This window comes from Nyctereutes procyonoides, unplaced genomic scaffold (assembly GCF_905146905.1).
Source record: "Nyctereutes procyonoides isolate TBG_1078 unplaced genomic scaffold, NYPRO_anot_genome, whole genome shotgun sequence".
Lineage (NCBI taxonomy): Eukaryota > Metazoa > Chordata > Mammalia > Carnivora > Canidae > Nyctereutes > Nyctereutes procyonoides.
Window position 1 is genome coordinate 21,041,087 of NW_026575126.1, and position 14,842 is coordinate 21,055,928.

A 14,842-nucleotide genomic window follows, 5' to 3' on the forward strand; every position below is an offset into this window, starting at 1 on the left:
TTTCCATTTGTGGTAATATTTTTTTAAGGTGTATAATCTTTTTTAAATATTTAAGCCTTGTGGCAAAAAAAATTATCTAAGGCCTAAGTTCTTATTCTACCCATGCAAGGAGTTAAAAGTGTTGTTTTTGTTTAATGACTAAATAGTTTGGAAATCTTAAGAATATAGAACTTAAGATTCAAATCAATACATATTCTCACTGAATATAACAGAGACTAAAAAGAATGTAAAATCATTAAGACATACATAATACAGTAAATTTACAGAGTTAATAACTACTTGTGCCAGGAGACCCTTGGAAATTCCTGCCTTGTAGGCCGAGGCTTTGGACATTTGCCATGTTACAAATCTTCCTTCACCTGGGAAGAGATGGGATTGATAAACTGTCACTAATGTTCCTATAGGATATACTACTGAAAGGTCCTGATTGATCGCAAGAGATAATTTAAACATGTTACAAGAAAACACAAAGCGTATAGAGTTTTGCAAAATTTTTAAATGTCTCAAAAAATCATACATATTTGTTACATTGCAATTTTTTAAAAGAAAAAGACTTGCATTCTTAATACCTCAAGTAAGAAAAGTTTCTGCATATAATCACTGTCAATAATCTAATAATCTCAGTTACAAAAAGGTGGAGTCAAGACACCTCCTTCCCTTTGATTCAGTCAGATTGTGTCCATGAATAAAAACATGGATGAATTTCTTTTACAGACCACCTCTTCTTAGATCAAGGAGGCTACAGTGGGACAGAGGTGTTTTAACTTACCAACTTTTGAAATAAGAGAAGCAGCCTCAGAAGCAGATGACTGGAAATTCCCTTTTAAGACAATATTTTAATATTTAAAGATAATTTTTGTTGTGAAACCTGACTCATTTTTGTGTCATATTTGCATCACTGTCTTATAAAATAACTGAGTAATTAATTAGGGTCTGGCAAAGAGAAGGTAGTCTCCCCCATCTTAACAAGAACTACTTTAATACCACTATTTAATTCTGAGATGCCATCTAAATGATCTTACCTTTGCAAAAAGACTTCAATATGTGCCATGTTAAATTGCAAAAGGTACGATGGGCTAAAATAGACAACATATATATATATATATATTTATATGTATATATCACATGTATATTTTTAGAAATTTTATATACATAAATACTATTATGGGTTGAATTGTGCCCTCCTCAAAAAAAGAAATGTTGGAATCCTAACCTCTGGAACCTCAGCATATGACTGTATTTGGAGATAAGGCTGCCCTTTTTTTTTTTTTTAAACTGGGATGGGCAGGGGCAGAATAGGAACCTCCCTACCCTGGAGATAAAACTGAGGTCCTTAGTGTGAGCCCTAATCTAGTACAAATGGTATCCTTATAATAAAGGAAGTGTGGACAGACATACACAGAGAGAACGCTGTATGAACATGAAGGTAGACTGGAGTGCTAGATCCACAAGCCAAGGAATGTCAAGGATTGCCAGCAAACTACCAGCAGACGGGACAGGCAAGGAATAGATTCTCCCTCAGAGCCCTATGAAGGAATCAATCCTGCCCACACCTTGACCTTGGACTTCTATCCTCCAGGACTATGAGATAAGGTGTTTCTTTTAAGACTATCTCATTTGTGGCATTTTATTATGGCAGACTTAGCAAACCAATATATGTACCTAAGTCATTTTGGTGGTAGTGTGATTAAGAGTACAGGCTCTGGCATCAGACAGAACTGTTTGAATCCACCTGTCCCACTAGTTAGTTGTATGATATTGACTGGATCCTAATTTGTCTAAGCCTGTTATTTTCATCTGAAAAATGAGAATGCTCTATTTCATAGTATCGTAAAGATTAGATAATGCATGCAAAGTTGTCTGCATATTATTTAATACATGGTGAACATGTAAGTGGAATACTGCCATTATTGCAGTATTTACATAGAAATATATCCCCAGGTATATCCATACATAAATATATAAATACACCAAGAAATATGCCTATGGCCTGAAAGACAAACACATAATCCTTATTATTATGGGTATGAAAATCTAAAAGGTATTATATTATAAAATTATATATTTAAAAAATAATTTGGATAAACTTTATGAGAAAAGAAGGACAAGGTCAAGATAATTACAACAGGAAGAGTCAACCTAATTTGGATGATGAAGGAAGGCTTTCCTCATAAAGTGACATTTAAAGTTAGAGATGGTCTAAGCATATAAAAAGGCCCTAGAGCAGAAAGGTTCATAACACATTTGAATAAAAAACCGTAAAAAGGTCTGTGTTATTGGAACATAGTAAACAAGAGAAAAGGTGGTAAAAGGGGAATCAGAACCATCAAGCAGGGACCAAATTATGCATAAGTTTGTCTCGTGAAGATTTTTAGACTTTAGAAGCAGTAGATAACCACTGAAGGGTTTTCATTAGGGACTGCTCTTAAAGTAGTGTTTTGAAAAAAGTTGGATTAAAAGGGATTGAGGTTGGATATATAAATACTCAGGATTACAAGAGTAATACAGTTAAAAGATGATGGCAATTTAGACCATCCGATGGGTAACTGACTGACCAGTTCTCTCCCTTATAGTCCAGGGTGATCCTAATAGCTTCAAAATCAAGCCGTTTCACACTTTCTGATCTTGTCCCCCTCATGTCTGTTTCACGCCCCCTTCCCCTGCCAACACCTTTTTGATATTTGAGTACTACTGGCTTTAACAGATAATATTGCCTATAATATTATTAATAAAAATAGCTTTTGTTTATACTTCATTTAAAATCCATTAGTACATTAATAAACATACACTGGAAATTGAGTTTGATACTCCTTTTAGAATTACATCAATAAGCCAAATATTAATGCCTACCTTAAGACCATTGGTAGCTGATCAATACTGATGCCCTGTACAAATACTAGATAGGCCAGAGAAGCCATAGAGTCTGCTAACTGTTTGTCTTCTTCTTCCTCAAATTCAAGATAGTCCCAAGTCCTCTTTTTCCTTCCATGATTAAAAATTATTTTGGGGAAAGGATGCCCAATTGCTGATAGAAAGCCCTGTGAAATGAATAAAAAAGTGATAGCAAGCAGGCTCTAGTATGCTCTTCCCACCCTCCCTGCCATATTCACATCCTGTATAATCCCTTTCCCTTGAGTGTCGGTGGGACCTGCTGGACTTGCTTCTAACCAGCAGAATATGGCGAGAGGTCACCCCATAATGAGATTATGTTATGACAAAAGTGAGAGGACTTTTGCAGATATATTTAGGGTTCCAAATCAGTTAATTTGGGGTTATCCAGAATGATGACTAGCTTTGGTGGACCTGACTTAAGCAGGTAGAAGGCTTTTTAAAAGGGGCCAGGCCCTACTTGAGAGTCAGTAAATCACCTCTGCAAGCATTAAAGAACTAAGCTGCCATGTTATGAGAGAGCCTATGCAGAGGACTTTGTGGCAAGGAACTACAGACAGCCCTAGGAGCCAAAAGTGGTCCCTGACCAAACAGCCAACAAGAAAATAGGGACCTCAATCTACAGCTTCAAGGAGATAAATTTGACAACCTGAGGGAACTGAATGGGAAGAAGAAAAAGTTTTGGAGATAGAGGGTGGTATAGTTGCATGACAATATGAATGTACTAATCCACTGAACTATACCCTTATAGCAGTTAAAATAGTAAAATAAAATAATAAATTTTATGTTATGTGTATTTTAGCAGAAGTATTTGAGAACAATCTGAAAATGTGAGATATACAAATATCATGAAATGACAGTAAACTACTCAGATAAAAAATACTCTAGGATGGGATGCCTGGGTAGCTCAGCGGTTGAGCGTCTTTCCTTTGGCTCAGGGCATGATTTCGGAGTCCTGGGATTGAGTCCTACATCGACTTCCCGCATGGAGCCTGCTTCTCCCTCTGCCTGCTTCTCCCTCTGCCTATGTCTTTGCCTGTCTTTCATGAATAAATAAAATCTTAAAAAAAAAAAAAAAAAGAATACTCTAGGAACAGTGCTTCACTGACCACTGTCTGCCTAGATACAAAGTGGGCAAAAGGACCACTGGATTTAGAGTCACTGGCACCAGAGGCTCCAGAAATAGTGCTGCAGTCTCAGGTCATAAGGGTTCTTGTGTCATAAAAGAAAGACAAGCATGATTGGACAGGACTACAGGTTAGTTAGTTATTTAAAGGAGGGAAAGAGAGAGAGAAAGAGCACTCAGGAAGCATGAGGCCACTCCTATGCCTCTTGTTATTTCTAACTATACGACTAGAAAGCATCTTCTGACCTTCAGAATCCAATGGAATTGATTTGTATTTTGGCTTAACCACTTACTAGCTGTGAGAGATACTAGACAAGTTACCTAACTTCTCTAAAGCCTCTGTCTCCTTATCTAGCAAACGATATATCTATGTCAAATATTTATTAAGAAGGTCGGCAAAAAAAGTGTAAGAAAGATAAGGTTACAACAAACTACTATATAGAAGTCAAAAGGGAATGACAACAACAGCTAAATCAGAATGAACACTGACTGATCTTTCACATATTCACTCATTTATTTAATAAATACTTGAGTGTCAGGCACTGGGCCTGACATTGTGGGGAATCATAAAGTCAAAATAAACTTTTCTAGCCTTCAGGGAAGTGAAATCTGCTGATCCCAGATGGCTCCATTAGTCATTTCAGAACACAGAAAGAACCATGAGAAATCATCCTCAGTCACAAGAGACTGCTATTCAGCTACCAGATGCTAAATATATACCGCTGTACTGATTTTCAAAGCTATGCATTCCTGTTATAGCTATAAGGCAAAAAGTTTACTGTATTTGGATTCCAAATGTCCTCTTAATCATGAAGCTCCATGTCTTCATTTGGCCAATACCAGATATATTTTCTCCTAGAGGAAGGTTATCTTTTTAAAAAATTGTTTGTTTTTTTTTTTTAATTAATTAATTAATTTATTTATTTATGATAGTCACAGAGAGAGAGAGAGAGGCAGAGACACAGGCAGAGGGAGAAGCAGGCTCCATGCACCGGGAGCCTGATGTGGGATTCGATCCCGGGGTCTCCAGGATCGCGCCCTGGGCCAAAGACCGGCGCTAAACCACTGCGCCACCCAGGGATCCCTAATTGTTATAGGAGGTGCCTGGGTGGCTCAGTTGGCTAAGTGTCTGCCCTCAGCTGGGGTCATGATCCCTGAATCCTAGGATCGAGCTCCACATTGGGCTCTCTGCGGGGGCGGGGGGGGCGCTGCTGCTTCCTCCATCTGCCATTCCTCCCACTTGTGCTCTCAGGCTCTATCTCTGTCAAATAAATAAATAAAATATTTTTTAAAAAATGAAAATCCAAAATAAAAAATCAGTATACATAACCAGATTCTACAGTGCTGCTTTAGGATATCTGGAAGTCCACCTGTGTCCAAATTAGGACCCTCCCTCTCTGACCACACACCATCCAGCAGTCATGCTGGATATACCTGCCACTCTACAATTTCTCAGGGCAGCCTTGGTCCTTTTAGGCATGTTACTGTGATGAAACCCTTGGGACATTCAAGCAGTTCTATATCCACTGAAGGCTTTTTTTTTTTTAATTTTTATTTATTTATGATAGTCACACAGAGAGAGAGAGAGCGAGAGAGAGGCAGAGACACAAGCAGGCTCCATGCACCGGGAGCCCGACGTGGGGTTCGATCCCGGGTCTCCAGGATCGCGCCCTGGGCCAAAGGCAGGAGCTAAACCGCTGCGCCACCCAGGGATCCCCCAAGCAGTTCTATATCAAATAACTTCTGCAAAGGAGAGATAGCTGAGGCTATCAATCTCAAGCATACCACACTTACCTGGACTTCTCCAGTATAGAAAGAGAAGGCATCTATCTCCTCATTTTATCTCCTATCCGGATTTCACTTCTACTTTTTTTAATCTAAAAAATTTTAATATGGGGATCCCTGGGTGGCTCAGTGGTTTAGCGCCTGACTTTGGCCCAGGGCCTGATCCCGGAGACCAGGGATCGAGTCCCACGTCGGGCTCCCTGCATGGAGCCTGCTTCTCCCTCTGCCTGTGTCTCTGCCTCTCTGTGTGTGTGTGTGTGTCTCTCATGAATAAATAAATAAAATCACTTAAAAAAATAAAAAAATAAATAATAATAAAAAATTTTAATACAGTTCAAATCAGTGTGGCAGGTTCATTTCAGCCCCTTCACTGCCAAAACTGGAGGCAAGGACTGCTTTAGTTTCTCTGCCTTCTTTGTCTGCGATGACCAAGGTATACTAGATATCAGCTGCACTGAACTTTAAACTTCATTATCCTTCTTTTTTCTTGGACCCTGACAGATGTGGCATCCTTTTGCCTGGCCTGAGCAGAAAGTCCTGATTTCTTCAGTTTTGAGAGGCATGACTACAAGCGCACAAGGGAGTATGCAGCCCAAATAGCAAGCAGCAGGAAAAGAGCTCACCTCTATTTCTTGACTGCTTTGTGCTTCCTCACTTTGTTCTCTACTTCTAATGCTCCTTCCTCTGAGATCTTAAAACCTCATCCCTATACACTCAATCTTCTTAGGATACCTGCTCTGTCTTACTGCTGTAATTAAACCCGACTGATTTCTGGTGCAGGCTGCTCATCTTCTCACACCTCTTACAAAGTAGTCAGGGAGGCAGCAGTGGAGAAGGGTGGTATGAGTAGAGGCTGGGTATTATCTTGGTTCTTGCTGCACTCTCAAGCAAAAGCACATTTTCCTTTTGAGGCAGATGCTGTACTGCCTCAAAGCAATAAAATGCCAGCTTTGGAAAAATAGCTACAATCCACCTTCTCTACCTTTACACCCAGGCAGCTGAGTACTGCTGGAGAAAAATCCTACCCAAATACAAACTGCTACCACTATAGTCGTGGTCTCCAACCAGTCAAGTGCTCAGACTACTAAGGCTTTCATGTCTCTTTTTCTTCTCTTTTTAGTATTCCAACCCTTACCAACTCCTTGGCAATTTCTACGATCTCTCCCTCCTCATTCTTCCTTCCAAGTACTAACCAGGCCTGACTCTGCCTAGCTTCCGAGATCAGATGAGACTGGGCACCTTCAAGGTGGTATGGCCACAGACTCTACCTCCTCATTCTTAAGAGCTCTCCTTCACCTAGAAATTTGAGGCCACTGGGTTTAACTCTCTTCAATTTTAATATTCCATTCCTGCTACAAATTTCCCTACATGCATACCCATTTTTACCTCCTCCAGGTGTCCCTGATCCTGTGCTCAGCTGTGTGCTCCAAAGACACATTTGATTTCAGTTATCCCATAAATAAATATACATACTCAAGGCTCCCTGTCTCCCCCATTACCTTCCTACCCTAGGCCCATGTCTTCCACTTACTCTTCTTCTTACTCATCCTCTTTTGAAGATCACCTTATACTAGTTGTCTTTTTCTCATTGGTTATATGCTCTTTTAACACTGTTTTTTGTCTCCAACACTCCACTTAAACTGTTCTTACTAAGATTATCAATGGCATCTTCCTAAATCCAATGTATGCTTTTCAACTGTTACTTTACAGGCCACATTTAACACTACCAATCACTTTTTCTTCCTGAAACTCTACTATCCCAGTTTCTGTGATATTTGTACCACCTCTGTGACCCTTCTTTCTTGGTCTCTTTGGTGGGCTTAAGTGTTGGTACTCTGTAGGTTCAATCCTAAGCCCTTTTCCTTTCTCACACTAATCTACCTCTTTAGATGATCATCAAAATTTGATCATCTTTCAAAATTTTCTCCTTAAAAACCTGCTCTCTGGGAATTAGATATAAAGCAATTACTGGTAATCTTGTTAGATGTCATAATCTTGTTACAGGTCATAATGGATTGTGGTTTTTTGTTTTTTTTTTTTTTAGAAGTCTTTACTATTTAGAGAAGCATACTTGAAGACTTATGGATGAAATGATATGTCTGGGACTTGCTATAAAACACTACAGTTAAAAAAAGAATAAACAAAACAAGATTGGCAAAATTTCAAAAATTGTTAAAACTGGGTAATGGGTACATGAGGTTACATTATATTGTTCTTTCAGCTTTCTGAATTTTTTTAAATTTCTTAATAAAAAATATTTTTAAAGCACAAAACATACTGTTTCTTGCTCTTTACTCTCTATCTCAATTATTGGCACCTTCATCTGCCCAGTTAAGCAAGCATAAAACTTCATCCATGAATTAGCTTTTAAACTATTTTTAAAATTAAATTAATGGCCAAATTTTGCTGATTTTATCTACCTTCAAATATTTTATTTTGCCCTCTCCTCTTCATCTCTACCACCATTTCCATAATCAAGATCCCATTATTTCTCACTAAACTCCCAAAACACACCTAAGGATCTCCCTATTTCCAATCTTATCTTGGTTAAATTCAACCTCCAGTGAAATGATGAATCCAAAACAATTATATCACAACCAGGCTTAAAATCCTGTAACAGTTAGTTACTAACTTTCTAACTATCTTCTCAAAATAGGGTACATATATCATACATGGTAATGTTTATACTGTATCCAGGGGATTATACTGTATATTAACATTGGCAACAATGAAGATGCCCCAGTCTTTTATGTGTTGCTGGGAAAATCCCTCCTTTTCTCTCCCTCTAAATCACTCATAGCCTCTTCCCTACTATCTTGACCCTCAGCATTAACTCCAATAACCATGCAACCCTATTTATATTAGTGACCAAATCATTTTTTTTTATTTTTTTTATTTATGATAGTCACACAGAATGAGAGAGAGAGAGGTAGAGACACCGGGAGCCCGACGTGGGATTCGATCCTGGGTCTCCAGGATCGCGCCCTGGGCCAAAGGCGGGCGCTAAACTGCTGCGCCACCCAGGGATCCCCCAAATCATTTCTTATCCTCAGACTCTAGTTCCCCTAAATTTCTGCCATCTCTTCATCTAAACCCTTCTCCTACTTCTTGGATCTCAGGTACCCTTCAAAGTATGGCCTGTGGCACTCACAATTATTAGCGAAATCCATTCTTTGTGAAATGGTCTCTTACTTCATTCACTCTGAAAATTTTTTTTTCTGAAAATGACTATTTTCTCTGCAGACCTCTCAAAGGGTTGCTAATTTTTTTCACTCATATCCACTATACCAAGCCTAGAAGTAAAATATCTGTTCTTATTGCTTCCCCAACCTCTCTAAAACCCTGAGCTGTGAAACTTATTTCATGTGACTATACAACATCTACCCCAAGGTCATCCATTAATTGGGTTTTGGACATTATTCTTACCATAATTCTGTGTGACTTAAATGTATAACCAACAATTTTCTAATACCCTGGAATCTCAGGTACTTCACTATCTAGTCCAATGACCCCAGCCTCCGCCGGATCCTTAGAAAACTCACTCCATAATCATACCCTAGATATTGTTATCAGTAACTTTAACTTTTCTGCAGCGTTATTTCAAGCATCCTGTGTTTTTTTGTTTTGTTTTGTTTTAAGATTTTATTTATTTATTCATGAGAGACACAAAGAGAGAGGCAGAGACACAGGCAGGAGAAGCAGGCTCCATGCAGGGAGCCTGACGTGGGACTCAATCTGGGGACTCCAGGATCACGTCCTGGGCCAAAGGCAACGCTAAACCGCTGAGCCACCCAGGCTGCCCAAGCATCCTGTTCTTTAACCTCCAATCTTTTCAGCTCACTCCTTTTAATAACCTAGGCTCCAGCAACTTGTTAATCACACCAGGAACTACAAACCAACGATTCCATCATCTTTTTCACTGTCTCTCACATTTTGTATGTCCTATCTTCCCTCCTTATTCAGCTTAAATTCTACTGTTCCTCACAGTCACTTCCTTGCATACAAGCTCAATGCCTTTCTCCCTCTCTTGCTTTGTAGAATTCAGTTCTCAAAACTGACCTAATTAAATCCAACTTTCTTCCTATGTTGTACCTACACTCATACAGCTGAACATGGCTAAAGAAAAGCCACAATCACAATGATTGCTCTAATCTGAAATTCATGACTATTAATTTCAAGTACATAGTTTTCCATATTTCAAATTAGTTCCCTAATACGGAATCCCAGCACACTTATTAGTACTCTTTGATGCATTAAGCCAAATTACTTTTAAAACAAAATTTACTTATTTCTGGAGTTATTTTGAAAATATCACAAACCTTAAAACTGAGGATATCTTTTGGCACAGAAATTCTACTTCTAGGAATTTATTTTAAAAAAGCAACTAAAATATGCAAAGATTTGGTTAAAAGGATACTTATCATAGACTTAACAGTTAAAAGAAGAAAGCTGGAATTATTTTATAATATTGAAAAATTGGAGAAAACCTAGAACTAGGGCACCCCGGGTTGCTCAGTGGTTTAGTGCTTGCCTTCGGCCCAGGGCCTGATCCTGGAGTCCCAGGATCGAGTCCCGCGTCCGGCTCCCTGCATGGAGCCTGCTTCTCCCTCTGCCTGTGTCTCTGCCTCTCTCTTTCTGTGTGTCTCTCATTAATAAATAAGTAAAATCTTAAAAAAAAAAAAAAAAAGAAAAGAAAACCTAGAACTAGATGGCCCTAGTTAAACAAAAACAGAAAGACAATGGGAAAATATTCGTAATATGTTAAGAGAAAGTACATTACAAAAGAGTATGTATAAAGGGACAGAATCTGAAAAAAATTACATACACGTATATATTCATTTAGGACTGCAAAAGCAAAGTCTGGAGGTGTTAATTTCATTACCCAAATAATATTGCTATTTATTTTCCACCTTTTTAATCTGTGTTCTACATATTAATAATGTATCAATTTGCATGCTCATGTGCAGTACATGAGAATATAGCAGTACATTTTAAATTATAGCAGATTTTATGGAAGATTAAATTAGCTGTACTTACTATTATTTCAGATGCAAAACATCTTAAAGGATCATTTCCTGCTTCTTTAGACTGCTCAAAGAATTGTGCTGTCAGCAAAGGGCATTTCAAGCTTTTGAAACAACTAAGGTATAAGAAATGGGTAACTGTGAATACAGTATTTTGTAAGTATAAAATACCTAGCTCTATAAACTTATCAAAGTTAATTTTACATGATAAAAAACATAAGCACCAATGACTCAACCGCATGTAAAACTGCTAATGTAAAATTTTTCCTACTGGGATTGGGGAGAGAATGAGCACACCTTGCTAGACTCCATGTGGTAAGATTTACTTCCATGCCTGGACTATACCAATAGTTACTGAAGGTTTGAGGACCAGTGCTATTTCATGATATAGTTTTCATTAGTTCAAGGAAAATCGCGACAATGTAAAGTTTTTCATAAAGCTCAATTTGTTTTACTTAGAAAACCAAACTATTCTGTAATTAAGCCTTTCCAATTTCTTTAGTTTAAATATTTTCACGCTCATGAAATAATGGGTTTATAAGTGGCAAAAAAAATTTTAATGTTCTAACCTGAAAAAAACAGAAAGCTAACTGTAGTTTTAGTCTTCAAATTTTAGAAGATAAAATTACTCGTCCATGTAATTCAGTAATCTAGTCCAATACAAACATAATACAAACTCTGCATGTGATTTTAAAATCTTTTAGTAGTCACATTAAAAAAGAAACAAGAGAAACTAATAACTTATAAACTTAATATATCTAAAATACGATTATCTCAATGTTAGTATAAAAATTATTGAGGTATTTTATTTTAGTATTTTTTAAATACAAGTCTTCAAAATCCAAGGAGCATTTTATACTTAGAGTACATCTTAATCTTGCTAGCCATATGTCAAATGCGTGACAGTCACAGTGTACATACAGTATTTGTTTAGTGTATAGTCCCCCTGGAATGATATGCTTTTGGCTACTCTGTTACCGTTTTTGTTGTCAAGTTGGATGTTCAACTTTCTGGTGCTACTTCTGTTGCTTTCATAAGAAGAGTAAAAGCACAATTCCCCCACAAAAAGACCAGATTCCTTGAGCTACACCTATCTACTTCCCCTACTTTATTCACTTACTGAATAAAAGCAAGTCATAGAAGCTTACAAATTTAACAAATGGATTTAGGTTTTTAATTTTTAAAAATGTCATTTAATGAGGCAATGACCACTGTATCCCATAATCTTCTAAAATTCAAAACCTGAGCTAGATTTATACATCCATGGCAAACAAATACAGCAAAGAAACATAAAATAACTGACTACTTAATTCCATTGTGAACTATTAGCAAAAATATACTTACAACTTCAGTAATTCATCCTTTAACTTTTCATTTTCATTTTCCAGTGAGTTTTCTTTGTCATTAATGACTTCTTCCACAAAAGGCTTAGTGAATTCTATTAAGGCCTTGCAACACTGACAAAGGCCATAGTCATCTGTTTGGATTTGTTCCTCTGAGTATGGAACAGGAAGGAGAGATAGCTGACTCCAAAGGGTGGACAATGCTAATCCCACTGAATATGCCTTGTTGTTATGAAGTTTCTGAATCACTAAAACAGAGACCAAGTTGTGACCTGAGGTAACTTCATCAAGTATGCTACACATGGGACAATAAGTCCAGTAAAAGTAGAATTATAACATGTTTAAAAAAAACATCGTAAGGACTTTGAAATCAGAATGACAGATCATAACTTAACTGATAGTGTTTTTATCTTTCCTTCTTAGTGGTGCATGAAATACCTGAGCATCTTAAAATCAATCATGCACCTTATAACAGATGCCATGAAATCTTGTTTGTTTCTAACTGTTTACATAGTTAAGACAAAACACTTCCATATTTTTGGTTGTTATTAACTATTAAATAAGAGAAGGCTCTTTGCAAAATATTAAACACTGAAAAAATGAGAAGTAGTATTACTAGAATTACCTTTCTAGGAGACTTTGAGTATGTCAAGTGGTTCAAAGCTGCTTCATTCTCATTTAAAATGAATTTACTCTAACTTCTAGATTCCAGGTCCTTTTATCAGACTCTGAGTTACATTAAGTCATAAAATGAAAACATAATCTCTTCCCATGGATAAATACTGTCTGTTTTGGTTGCCAAGCTCCGTTGCTTAACAGTAATGTTACTGCACTCAGCCATGGGAGACTTTTCTTTCACACTTGTTTCATTCGTAGTTCTTTTGCTATCCCCAGCCCCAACTTCCCAATGCTAAGGATAAGCAATGTTTGCACAATACTGTTCTTAACCAAGATACAGGACCCACCACAATGCTAACAGACTGAGTAAAGCAGACATCACAGAGGCAATCCTTTAAATATGTTTACAGAGAAAGTTTTAGATATAAGTTGCAGATACGAAGGTTAAGCAGAAAGCTATAGATTACAACACAGTACCTGAAAAACAGCAGGACATTTAACAAAATATATACTGGGTACCCATCTGTGCCAGGTATTGTCATCTTTCTACAGGTAGCAGGATTCAAACTGGTACTGCTATTGCTAGTATAAGCAGAGTACTCAATAATTAGTCATAAATTTACTTTGGTATAGTGCTGACATTTTGGACTAATATCAAGAACTTAACACAGATAAAATAAGAAACATTTAGATATCAAAATACTCATTACCTGTTTGTAATGGCTGAAGTAAAAGAAGAATAATTTGGGATATCTGTTTTCCAGAGGGCTCTTCAATCAGTTCAAGCAAACCCAACAATAATTCCTTTGGATTACATAACTATAAAAATATTCACAATTGAACCTGTTTAATACAAGTTGTATTTAAAGCCACATGATTACTATTTTTAAAAGGCAGCATATATTGAGAAAATAGAATTATTTTTAACAGTAAAACACCTCATATAATTGTTTAAAAAGATACACTAACAAACAGTCAGAATCTGACTGTCAAATCACTAAAACTAAAAAGCAAAAAGTCATGAGTGTCTTAATAGACAATTATACTTGGGGTGCCTGAGTGGCACAATTAAGCGTCCGACTCTTGGTTTTGGCTCAGGTCATGATCTCAGGGTCTTGGGATCAAGCCCTTTGTCAGGCTCTGGGCTCAGTTTGGAATCTACTTCAGATTCTCTCTCTCTCTCTCTCTCACTCTCTCAAATAAATGAATAAAATCTTAAAAAAAGACAAGTCTATTTGGATACTGAAATTCCTAGGAAAAGTTAGAAAAATAGGAGAATAGAAGAACTTGATTACCAAAACTGAGGTTTCTTTTGAGCTTTGACTGTCTACTCTGAAAGCTACCTTAGTTTCCCATGACTTCAGCAGGTGGGACTTTTCTATCTCACACTGTCAGGGTATTTAAATGAGTAAGTCTCTTTTGTCCTTTCTGAACAGATACAACTTTGCACTGCCTTCTGACTACCCAGAATTACCACACTTGCCTTGTTTTCCTTTTAAAGTAGTTAATAACTACTATCTAGATGGGGTTTCCACTTTCCAAGTATGTATTTTTATTTGTACTGATCTCTAAGTAGCTCTTTTTTTATGTCCTTTTCTTTAGATTTTATGCTCCTTTATCATCATTTTTTACTTAAAACTCTAGTAACCTTTTATCAAGTCTCTAAGGTTGTTGGTTACAACAAATCTCCTTCCTATTCCTATATCCCCTGTGATCATTTGCATTCTTGATTTTTAATAATCTTTTAGAGAATATACCACAGAGAAAAGAGGACTGAGATTTGCTAGTTCCAATGTTGTTAAAAGAACAGCATGGGCTTGGAACTAACTGCTTCTCTAAACCCTGAATTCCACATCTATATGATAAGCTACTTATTAAAAATAGAATGTTTTAAGTATCTTCTTGGAGATTCTGAATCAGTGGGTCTGAGATGAGGTTAGATACTTCTTATATTCAGAAATTTGGAAAAACTGAAGTGGACTTGCCCATCCAATCAATAATATTGGGCCTTTTCTCCAAAGAATTCTCTTCTTTATTTTCATGAGCTAAAAGCTTTA

General features: G+C 37.0%; 1 protein-coding gene and 1 pseudogene across 3 annotated transcripts in view; both read right to left on the reverse strand.

Moving 5' to 3' along the window:
* The window catches only part of GLMN (glomulin, FKBP associated protein), a 33,365-nt gene that overhangs the window by 11,987 nt on the left and 6,536 nt on the right, over positions 1 to 14,842 (reverse strand). For 2 of the 3 annotated variants that reach the window (XM_055340781.1, XM_055340782.1), the window contains exons 5-9: positions 13,496 to 13,604; positions 12,169 to 12,415; positions 10,838 to 10,940; positions 2,851 to 3,038; positions 1,023 to 1,076 (exon numbers count right to left, since the gene is read on the reverse strand). In XM_055340781.1, the coding sequence (XP_055196756.1) occupies positions 1,023 to 1,076; positions 2,851 to 3,038; positions 10,838 to 10,940; positions 12,169 to 12,415; positions 13,496 to 13,604 (701 nt within the window). Of the gene's footprint in view, positions 1 to 1,022; positions 1,077 to 2,850; positions 3,039 to 10,837; positions 10,941 to 12,168; positions 13,629 to 14,842 lie in introns of all 3 variants that reach the window. The other variant, XM_055340783.1, reaches the window with a different exon arrangement.
* Positions 6,154 to 7,331, reverse strand: LOC129519944 (60S ribosomal protein L38-like; annotated as a pseudogene).